This window comes from Solea senegalensis, unplaced genomic scaffold, assembly GCF_019176455.1.
Source record: "Solea senegalensis isolate Sse05_10M unplaced genomic scaffold, IFAPA_SoseM_1 scf7180000012694, whole genome shotgun sequence".
In the NCBI taxonomy this organism is placed as follows: domain Eukaryota; kingdom Metazoa; phylum Chordata; class Actinopteri; order Pleuronectiformes; family Soleidae; genus Solea; species Solea senegalensis.
Window position 1 is genome coordinate 132,382 of NW_025320674.1, and position 11,476 is coordinate 143,857.

The 11,476-nt window shown below is 46.4% G+C and overlaps 1 protein-coding gene across 1 annotated transcript; it reads right to left on the bottom strand.

Moving 5' to 3' along the window:
* Nucleotides 1-9,923: 9,923 nt before the first annotated feature.
* LOC122759950 (histone H4-like) lies at nt 9,924-10,274 on the bottom strand. The gene has a single exon (XM_044014968.1). It carries the CDS (start codon nt 10,272-10,274, stop codon nt 9,924-9,926), a length of 351 nt encoding a protein of 116 aa, XP_043870903.1.
* Nucleotides 10,275-11,476: the final 1,202 nt, after the last annotated feature.

An 11,476-nucleotide genomic window follows, 5' to 3' on the forward strand; every position in this document is an offset into this window, starting at 1 on the left:
CATGTTTTATTAATAAAAACTGTGTATGCTGCTTGCAGTTGCAAGGCGACAGTGTGGTAATGCAGGATATTTATTATAAACCATCGTTACCATCGCCAACGGAGGTCGCAGTAGAGCTTTGACCAGAAACGTTAGCACTCGTACGCAGGCGGTCAAACACATGACATTCTTGGTACTTAATGCCATGCTGGGTTGACAAAAGTTTCAACATGTTGTGAGTGTTTGCACCCTTACAGGATTGTATGACAGACTATAGACAAATCTAGCGGCTTTTTCTGGTGTTATTGGAGACTTTTGTGGTGTTTGCAGACTCTCGTGTGAAAGCATGTATCATTCTGCAGTTACTGTGCTCAACTGTGCTGCCGGGATCCCCTCCCCAAGCACTCACAGACAGTCGGGAATCGCGCATGCGCATGGCCACCTCCTTTTAAATGTAAATGTTTCTTCACTCAGTCTCACACAAAAATAAATCACAGCATTTGACACATATCAGACATAACATATGTGATATCTATACTGTGTCACGGTGCACATCAAGGCGATGACGCCATTTAGCGACATCTAGCGACTTTTAGGACAGCCAATAGTGACTGTCCTTACTGAGGAGTTGGCAATCGGAATCGGAATCGGTCAATTCCCCACCCTAGTTACGAGAACAACACACTACGTCGTCATGGATTGAAATCCTGCAGTGCCAGACAGGTTCCCCTGTTTAAATGTCAAGGCCTGTCTGCCAGAGGCCATCTGGATCATCCAGAGGAGGATTGGGAGAATGTCATATGGTCAGATGAGACCAAAATACAACTATTTGGTAACAACTCCGTGTTTGGAGGTAGAAGAATGCTGAGTTGCATCCCAAGAACACCATATCCACTGTGAAGCATGGGGGTGGAAACATGGTGCTTTGGGGCTGCTTTTCTGCAAAGGGGACAGGACAACTGATCCGTATTGCAGAGAGGATGAATGGGGCCATGTATTGTGATATTTTAAAGGGGACATATTATACCCTATTTCCCCCATTAAAATAGTTCCCTGGTGTCCTAATGAACATGTCAGTGACATGCTTTGGTCAAAATACCATAAGGATGAAGAATCATAGTAGTTCAGTGACCCTGCTAAACCCGCCCCTTTCAGAACGCTCGGTTTTCGTGCATGGTCCCTTTACATGCAAATGAGACACAGGCAAACACACACCCACATCTTCCAGGGGGTTTCTGATTTGTCCTCTTTAAAGCGCTTTACAGCTCTATTCGTCTCCCCCTCCCTCCACTAGTTCTCTGACAATATCAACATGGCAGCGTGCGCAGAAAACAGCGAGAGTGCCGTCAGTTTTAATGACAATAAAACCTTACATAAGCATGTAAAAAATGTTTGAAAAATCTCATGAATTAGACTTATTCTAATAAAGTGTAACATTTGTTTTTATGTGTAACGTGTGTGTAATACAGCATGTGTGTGCACTTCTGTGTTCAAGAATCTCATTCCATATGCGAGGAGGGCCCAGCCACCACCATCAGTGACGACTCCAAAGCAGAGCCATCAGCTGCTTCCTCACTGGTACCGGCTTCACCTCAAACAAGGCACAACACAACACAGCGACGTGCAACCACTGGTAAGAAATAATAAACATGTTTTACATCATCTCCAGCCATCGAGCGACCTGCCCCTCCGGCTGCTTGTTCAGTAACAAGGTCAGGGAGGCATGGTCCGTGTGGATGAGAAAGTGGTTGCTGTGCAGGTACGGTCAGAAGTGCCGTACTGCTAGGACCAATGCCAGCAGTTACATTACATTTACATTACATGTCATTTAGCAGACGCTTTTATCCAAAGCGACTTACAAAAGTGCATTTAAACATTTGGGTACAAATAAGAGCTAGAAGTAAGTAAGAGCAACTATGAAGTGCTAGTCATAAGTGCAATACAAGTTTTTTTTTTTGTCGTCTTAGTCGAGGTAGAGTCGGAAGAAATGTGTTTTTAGTCGGCGTCGGAAGATGTGGAGGCTTTCTGCTGTCCGGATGTGGATGGGGAGATCGTTCCACCATTTGGGAGCGAGGACAGTGAACAGTCTCGAGTTCTGCGAGTGCCTCTGCGATCCTCTCAGTGAGGGGGCAGCGAGCCGGTTTGTCGATGCAGAGCGGAGTGGGCGGGCTGGGGTGTAGGTTTTGATCATGTCCTGGATGTAGGCCGGACCGGATCCGTTTGTAGCATGGAACGCAAGCACTAGAGTCTTGAAGCGGATGCGAGCAGCTACAGGAAGCCAGTGAAGGGAGCGGAGGAGCGGTGTAGTGTGGGAGAATTTTGGTAAGTTGAAGACCAGTCGAGCTGCCGCATTCTGGATGAGTTGCAGAGGTCGTATGGCGCATGCAGGAAGACCAGCCAGGAGGGAGTTGCAGTAATCCAAGCGTGAGATGACAAGAGCCTGGACCAGAACCTGTGCCGCCTTCTGGGTTAGAAGAGGCCGTATCCTTCTGATGTTGTGCAACATGTATCTGCAAGATCTAGCTGTTGAAGCAATGTTGGCAGTGAGGGAGAGATGGTCGTCAAGTGTCACACCCAGGTTCCTTGCGGTGTGAGAAGGAGTTACCACAGAGTTGTCGAGGGTGATGGTTAGATCTGTGGTGGGAGAGCCCTTTCCTGGGAGAAAAAGAAATTCAGTCTTGTCGAGATTGAGTTTCAGGTGATGGTCAGACATCCACTGAGAGATGTCAGTCAGACAAGCGGTGATCCGTTCTGCTACCTGTGTGTCGGAGCTGGGAAAAGAGAGAATGAGTTGGGTGTCATCGGCGTAGCTGTGATAGGAAAAACCATGAGAGCGAATAACCGAACCAAGAGAGTTGGTGTATAGAGAGAAGAGGAGAGGGCCCAAGACAGAACCCTGAGGGACCCCAGTAGCTAGAGGACAGGGTTCCGACACGGATCCTCTCCAGGTTACTCTGTATGTTCGGTTTTGAAGATAGGACGAGAGTAGGGTAAGTGCAGAGCCTGAGACACCTAGTTCTTGAAGGGAGGAAGTAAGGATCTGGTGGTTAACTGTGTCAAACGCTGCAGAAAGGTCCAAGAGGATGAGCACAGAGGAGAGAGAGGCAGCCCTGGCAGTGTGGAGTTGCTCAGTGACAGCAAGAAGTGCAGTTTCGGTCGAGTGACCTGCTTTAAAACCAGACTGAAGAGGATCAAGAAGGTTGTTCCGGTGAAGGTAGGAGGAGAGTTGATTAAAGATAGCGCGCTCCAGAGTTTTGGAGAGAAAAGGAAGAAGAGAGACAGGTCTGTAGTTATTTACTTCAGACGGGTCAAGGGTGGGTTTTTTAAGGAGGGGGGTCACTCTGGCCTCTTTAAGAGAGTCCGGAAAGCAACCAGATGATAGAGATGTGTTAATGAGGTGGGTGAGGAAAGGAAGAAGATCAGAAGCAATTGACTGAAGAAGGTGAGAGGGGATAGGGTCAAGGGGGCAGGAGGTGGGGCGGGCAGAGGTTATTAGGGAAAGAACTTGATCCTGAGATAGAGGGGAGAAAGAGGATAGAGAAGGAGCTGAATGTGTGGTTGGTAGAGTGGTGAGATCAGGAGGTGGGGTTGAGAAAGAAGAGCGAATGTCATCTACCTTTTTTGTGAAGTAGTTGACAAAGTGAATTGGTAGAAGGGAGGAAGGAGGAGGGGGTGGGGGGATCAAGGAGGTTAGAGAAGATAGAGAAAAGTTTTTTGGGGTTAGAGAAAGAGGATTGAATTTTAGTCTGATAGAAAGATTGTTTGGCTGCAGAGATAGAGGCAGTGAAGGTGGAGAGAAGAGAGTGATAGGAAAGCAGGTCATCAGGGTGTTTTGATTTCCTCCATTTTCTTTCTGCTGCCCGTATCGTGGCTCTCTCAGCACGCACTGAGTCCGACAACCACGGGGCTGGGGAGGACTTACGAACCCGCCGGGAAGTAAGAGGACAGAGAGAGTCAAGAGAGGAGGACAGAGTAGAGAGGAAGGTGTCTGTGGCAGAGTTGGGATGCATGAGGGAGAAGGAGTCAGCTGAAGGAAGTGCTGATAGAACAGTTGAGGAGAGAGAGGAGGGAGAGAGAGAGCGAATGTTGCGACGGACAAGTGCAATATCTGATGAGATGAGATCATCAGATTGGGAGAGTGGGAGAGAGTAGGAAATGAAGAAATGATCAGAGACATGAAGTGGGGTTACCTTGACGTCGGAGGTGGAGCAGTTTCTGGTGCGGGCCACACAGTAGGTCTTTTCTGCCCGGCTCAGTGCATGACTGAAGTAGGCTACAGCCCGCTCTCCGCCTTCCTCCTGCTGTGACAGGACAGCTCCAACTCCCACGTTGCTGGCGTCTGTGTTCAGCGTGGGCATCTGGGACAGCCAAGACTGGAGCTTCAGTGAGTGCTGTCTTGAGCCAGTTGAAAGCTGTGGCACAGTAGTTGTCCCAGTTGAACGGTTGCCCCTTGTCTGTCAGACAGTGGAGTGGGCTGGGTATGGTGGCAAAGCTCTTGATGAAACGATGGTAGTAAGATGCCAGGGCCAGTCCTGTACAGCAGCTACTTTTGTTGGATTGGTGGCTACGCCCCTGCCACTGACCACATGGCCCAGGAATTCAACTGTAGCCCTGTCTGCCGGATGAAGGTGAATACCTCTCACAGGTTAGACAAGGCCCTGTCAAAGTCATTGGCATGCACCAGCAGATCGTCAAGGTACACAATGCAGTGGCTGCGGGGTACATCTGCCAGCACCCTCTCAAAAGTAGCTGGTGCATTGCAGAGCCCAAAGTGGCAGTCTTTGGTCTTGCATCAGGGGCCAGTTCCACCTGCCAGTAGCCACTATGCAAGTCAAGGGAGCTGAACCAAACAACGCAGTTGAGGGTGTTGTTACAGTACAGGGTTATTGTTGCTTGACGGGCTGGATGGTGAGACACAGGAGGGTGGTGTTTGCTGGGATATTGCTGCTTGGCAGTTGGAGCGCTGATCCCAGGCCCCTTTCGTCTCCCCCTGACCGGGCTGGATCGACATGGTCTCCGTACCAAGAGTGATGGTTGCCCTCACCACGTCTACACAGGCCCCCCAGTGGGTCAGTAGGTCCAAGCCTATAATGCAGGGGTCCTGGATATTGGCGAGCCAGAAGTCAAGTTCCTGGTCTCCGGCCTGTATTCGCAGTGGCTTTTTCCCTCTCATGCCAGCCTTTTCTCCTGTCACCGTCATTAGCTCTGTGTTGGTTGGTGACCATGTAGCTGTGAGTGTCCAGTGGTGCCCAGCAGGATGCCAGGTCGTACCAGGAAAATTGTAGACCGTGTATCTACCAAGGCCTGGCAAAGTTGGCCATCAAGTTGGCAGGTCAGATACAGTCCTTTGGCGTGCCTTAGGCTTCCAACCAGCGTGCATTAGCCGTGGAGGGGGCTAGAGGCTGGAATGATGGGGCCCTCGTAGGGCGGACGCAGCTGTCCCCTGTGGGCGTCGTGCCGGATAAAGACATATTCAGCCGTTTGAAGCCCAGCTGGGACGTGGTATGAGGTAGGAACGGGTGCAAAAAGCCTCGTATTGTCCAGGATCGTTTCCCAGAGTAGAGTCGCTGACCAAGGGATGGTGGTGTTGGGGACAAAATCCCCTGGAACCCGCAGCGGCTAGCCATAAACAAGCTCCGCAGATGAGGACTGTAGGTCTTCCTTTGCTGCAGTCCTGATGCACAGCATTACCCACTGGCACCGGGAACATCTCCAATGGGGCTTTAGTGTGACGGTGTACTTTGGCCCGCTGACATTCAAGACAAGTGTTAGCCCAGTCTCTAATGTCCTTTTTGAGGCCATGCCACATGAACTTCGCTGCCACCAGTCTCTGTGATGCTTTCGAACCAGGGTGGGAAAGACCATGGATGGCATCAAAAACTTGTCGTCGCCATCCCATTGGAACGATTGGCCGAGGACTGCCCGTGGAAATGTCGCACAGGAGTGTGGTGCTGGCATCACCAAAAACCATGTCCTCTATTTTCAAACCCTCAGGAGCTGCACATCCTGGTCCGTGGCCTGGTCTGCTGCCATGCGGCTGTAATCCAAGCCAATGCAGAGCTTTGACAGTGAGTGGGCGTGGAAAATGTGTGACCACTTCCACCTTCGATGGGTGCGGGACCGCACTGTTTTTGGTGACTCTGTGCCCCAGGAAATCAAGGGTGGAGAGCCCAAATTGGCACTTGGCGGGGTTGACAATAAGTCCATGTTGGCTGAACCGCTCGAAAAGCGCTTGGAGGTGCACAAGGTGCTGGGATTTGGACGCACTCGCTACCAGGATGTCGTCCAGGAACACAAAAAGAAAAGGCATGTCACGTACCACAGAGTCCATGAGACATTGAAAAAGACTGGGCTGAGTTAAGGCCGAAAGGCATCCTCAAAAACTCAAAAAGACCAAATGGTGTGTGTAAATGTCTTTGAGACAGATTTCATTGTTATAAACTGGAGTTCTTTAAGTGTTAACATTAATACATAGGAGACAAAAAGGGCTGTACATTTATGCATAAGTGAATTAAATTATGTCTGTATAATAATTTTAATGTCACTTAAATACCTTGAAGTAAGGTCATTTTATTTTGAAGTGCATGCTCACATGACTGGGGTCAGTTTGAGGTTAAACTGAGGGATTGTGGGTCAGAAGCCGGAACACTGTCATGGAGATAAGAGGTTAAGATTTCGTAAGTTTTCTGCACTGTGTTCAGGGGGCGCACACGGTAATTAGACTTATATTAATTGTCATATGTATTTCATTTTTGGTTTGTTAAAATAAGCCTCAATGGACTCATATGGACTTTTATGTTTGTATTTATAGTTTTCACAGTGTCTTATGATTTATTGATGTCGACGGCGAAGGAGAAGAAAATAAACAGAAAATCAAGACAGCTGTACGAATCGTGGCCTTTTTGTTGAACCTGTGTAGCTACAGTGTGCTTACTGCTGTTCTGGGAATGTCTAGTGAGTGTACAGGCACCTGATGATATCCCCTCTAGAAAAAAATCACCATACTAGCCAGGTGTGCTGAAAAATCCTGAATGTTGGGGACTGGGTATCGGTCAGGTGTCGTTGCTTTGTTCAGCCGCCTGTAGTCTCCACATGGGCACCAGCCACCACTAGGCTTGGAGTCACGACTCACAAACTCCAGATGTTGATCCACTTAGTGGATCATAAGTCAGTGTCATAAGCCGCCCCATGATTTTCACAAAGGTTATGCAGAGCACAGCAAATCACCACCATGGATTTCACAAGTTGGAGATGACAGTGATTACTTTTCAGGTGAGGCCACCTTCAGCCTGCCGAAAGCATTTTCAAACACCACCCGTGCTCTACTGATTTTTTTTTTTGGTTTAATATGTGCTGTTCTGCTGTGAGCCTTCCAGTGTCATGAAATGTTTTCAAGAGCCAGTTCTGCAAGGGATATGCTGAGTCACCTAGGATGCCTGTTTCAAAGTAATCACTATCTCTTAATGTAAAGTAGGCAATAGTATGTATCATTAAATCATTATTATTAATGTACAATTCTAAGTTAAATTAAAAATAACATTTCATATTCATATCATTCACATTTCATTTCTTTTTTAATGACCACATTACAGCATTAGAAATAATGTGTTATTTCCTTCTGTTATGAAATTGTTACCATACACACTCAAAAAATCATTATAGCCCCTCTAAGGGGTGACACATTTTAATAGCATTTAACGTATATAAATAAATCAGTTAAAAAGCTATTTAAGTATATTTCATTGATGTAACACAAAATGTCTAAACATTTATTCAAACATTATGTATGACACAAAGTAACCTAAAATAATTGAGTTCACTTGAGAGACCGCCTTCTGATTTTAAATCTGGCAGGCTTTTGAGCTGTTCACTCTGAGGAGTTTCTCGCATCGGACATTTTCTCCTCTCCCTGCTTGATTGAGGACATTGCGTGCTAAATCATTATTGGGTAAGTGTTTTGTTTTATTGTTTTATCACGTATACATAACTGTGTAACAGTCATGATAACATGCGTTACAACCTGACTGGCTCAGTGTTTTAGAGCTCCTGCCATTGTGGTGTTATGTTGTTTGAATGAGATAAATTAACGTGAGTTCCTGTGATGGGTCGGTCGTGAACAGAGCTGGATTAGTGCCGCGATCGAGAGAACTGGCTTTTTTTTTTAAATTGTCTTTTAAAGCCGCATTGGTCAACATGTGTGTAGGTATTTGGACTTGAATTAAAACCTAATTATGGGTTGGTTTTAGATTTTAGAGCCGGAAATAAAAAAAAATTATAATGCTGATATAATGAACATAGCCCTGTAACACTGGGTCAAACAATGATAATAATAATTTACATTACATGTCATTTAGCAGACACTTTTATCCAAAGCGACTTACAATACGTGCATAGAGCTAGAAGTAAGTAAGAGTGCTAGTCATAAGTGCGATGTATAAGCAAGTGTTTTTTTGTTTGTTTGTTTGTTTTGTCGTCATCTTAGTCAAGGTAGAGTCGAAAGAAATGTGTTTTTAGTCAGTGGCGGAAGATGTGGAGGCTCGATGGGGAGCTCGTTTCACCATTTGGGAGCTAGGACAGTGAGCAGTCTCGAGTTCTGTAAATGCCTCTGCGATCCTCTCAGTGAGGGGGCAGCAAGCCGGTTTGCCGGATCAGTAGTCCAAGCGTGAGATGACAAGAGCCTGGAACAGAACCTGCGCCGCCTTCTGGGTTAGAAGAGGCCGTATCCTTCTGATGTTGTGCAACATGTATCTGCAAGATCGAGCGGTTGCAGCAATGTTGGCAGTGAGGGAGAGATGGTCATCAAGTGTCACACCCAGGTTCCTTGCGGTATGGAAGGAGCTACCACAGAGTTGTCGAGGGTTATGGTCAGATCTGTGGTGGGAGAGCCCTTTCCTGGAAGAAAAGGAAACTTGGTCTTGTCGAGATTGAGTTTCAGGTGATGGTCAGACATCCACTGAGAGATGACGGTCAGAAATGCGGGGATCCGTTCTGCTACACGTGTTTCGGAGCTGGGAAAATATAGAATGAGTTGGGTGTCATCGACGTAGCTGTGAGAGGAAAAACCATGAGAGTGAATAACAGAACCAAGAGAGCTGGTGTACAGAGAGAAGAGAAGATACAGACAGAACCTTGAGGGACCCCAGTAGCTAGAGGACAGGGTTCCGACACGGATCCTCTCCAGGTTACTCTGTATGTTCGGTTTTGAAGATAGGATGAGAGTAGGGGAAGTGCAGAGCCTGAAACACCTAGTTCTTGAAGGGAGGAAGTAAGGATCTGGTGGTTGACTGTGTCAAACGATGCAGAAAGGTCCAAGAGGATGAGCACAGAGGAGAGAGAGGCAGCCCTGGCAGTGTGGAGTTGCTCAGTGACAGCAAGAAGTGCAGTTTCAGTCAAGTGACCTGCCTTAAAACACAGACTGATGAGGATCGAGAAGGTTGTTTCGGTGAAAGCAGGAGAAAACTTTGTATTTACTCTTCAATAATCTGTGCTTCCCCATAACCTTATTGTATTATGTAAGGAAATTATTGTATTTTTGTATAAGTGTATAAGTCTTGCTGTTTGCATGGATACTTGAATGAACTTAATCTCAAACAATTGCATTGAGTTCATCCAATGAGTCATTTTTATGAGTGATGTAGCACAAAGTGCTTTACATGATCAAATCAAAGCCCACCTCTATAACTAATCACAATCATCAATGACGGAATTATGGAAGGATTAGGACCATGCTTGAAAATTGAAGTTTTATTGTAAAATAAAATGGATACTGTAATATTGTTGATAGAACATTTTAAAATACACGTGAAGGTCAACATACTTCATACTAGAGATTTAATTCTCAATATATAAACACTGTTAATAACAGACTGTGAGTTCTCAGAGACAAAGTGGTTGGCTCTTAAAAGAGCCGTTGTTGTTTTGTTTGATGACAAAGTGAAGTGAGTTTAACCGCCAAAGCCGTACAGAGTTCTTCCCTGTCTCTTCAGAGCATAAACCACGTCCATGGCGATCACAGTCTTCCTCTTTGCGTGCTCGGTGTAGGTGACAGCATCACAGATCACATTCTCCAGGAAAACCTTCAACACACTGCGAGTCTCCTCGTAGATCAGACCAGAGATACGCTTCACTCCGCCATGGCGAGCCAGACGGTGGATGGTGGGCTTGCTGATTCCCTGGATGTTATCACAGAGAACTTTGCAGTGACGCTTGGCGCCTCCTTTACCGAGACCCTTTCCTCCTTTTCCGTGAATTGTAGAATTCACAAATATGGTGACTATAATGCTAAAGAGTGACATCAGGAGGGGGCTGGAAAGGTAGGAGGAGGCAAAGGTTTTAGCAAAGGAAGACCAAGGCACAAATAAGGAGAAGAAAATAAAGAACACAAGAAACATAACACCCTGTGTGTGTGCATGTTATTTACATTAATATGTGTGTGTGTGTGCATGTGATGTTTAGGAGAAGTGCTCTACAAGTGCATTTATCGGGTTATGGGGGCTTTGTCCAGTTCTGTGAGTGGGGGTCCCTGGCCAGCTGCAGCATGAATGACATGGGGGTATCAACAGTGGTGTGTGCTTCCTGAATAGTTTTCTGGAGAGAGGGGTTGTTTATTGCTGTTGTCATGTATTTCAGTGCTATGACTTGGTGTCTCTGTCTGACGGTCTGGATGCCGGTTATGGTGCGGATGTAATGGTTGCTGATGTAGGACGGAAGCTTGTGAACCAGTTTCAGTGCTTTGTTTTGAATGACCTGAAGACGTTGTAACTGGTTGTCGGAGATATTGATCCAGGCAGGGACGGAGTATTCAAAGAATGGTCTGATGTATGCCAAGGTAGACTTTAATGACTGTTGGTGGTGATGCACCATGTTTTCCACAGAAGGCTTTGAGGTGGTTGAGTCTATTGTTTGCTCTTTGTTCCAGGTTATTGATGTGTTTGGTCCAGGTCATGTTGTTTTGAAATGTTACACCAAGGAATGTTGCTTCTTTGCTTATAGTGATTTTGTGATTGTTGAGTGACAGATCGATATTGTTGGGCTGCAGGTGTGAGTTCTTGGTGAAGATGATGCATTGTGTCTTGACAGTTTCAGTTATGCATGTTTGGAGTTTCTTGGCTGCTAGATTTGGGTGTTTAGAGCTGGACCAGTAACAGAGGTCATCTGCAAACTGTGAGACTTTGGCTGTGGTGGCTGGGGGATAGTAGATATCAGAGATGTATAAGAGGAATAAAAGTGGGCTCAGAACTGCACCCTGTGGGACTCCAGCTTGAGGGAGGAAAGGTTTTGAAATGGTGGAGGCAACTTTCACTTTGATTTGGCGGTTATCCAGAAAGCTTGAAATTGGATTGGGTGGGTTTTGGCAGTTTGAGGTTGGTGTCCAGTAGTCGGTATATAGACAAAGACTATTGCCAGGGTTATTTCTTTTTTGTTGAAGTCTATATTAATGTCTTCTGATAATCGGAGCATGTTGTCTGTGGTGGCTCTCCCCTTCCTGAAACTGACT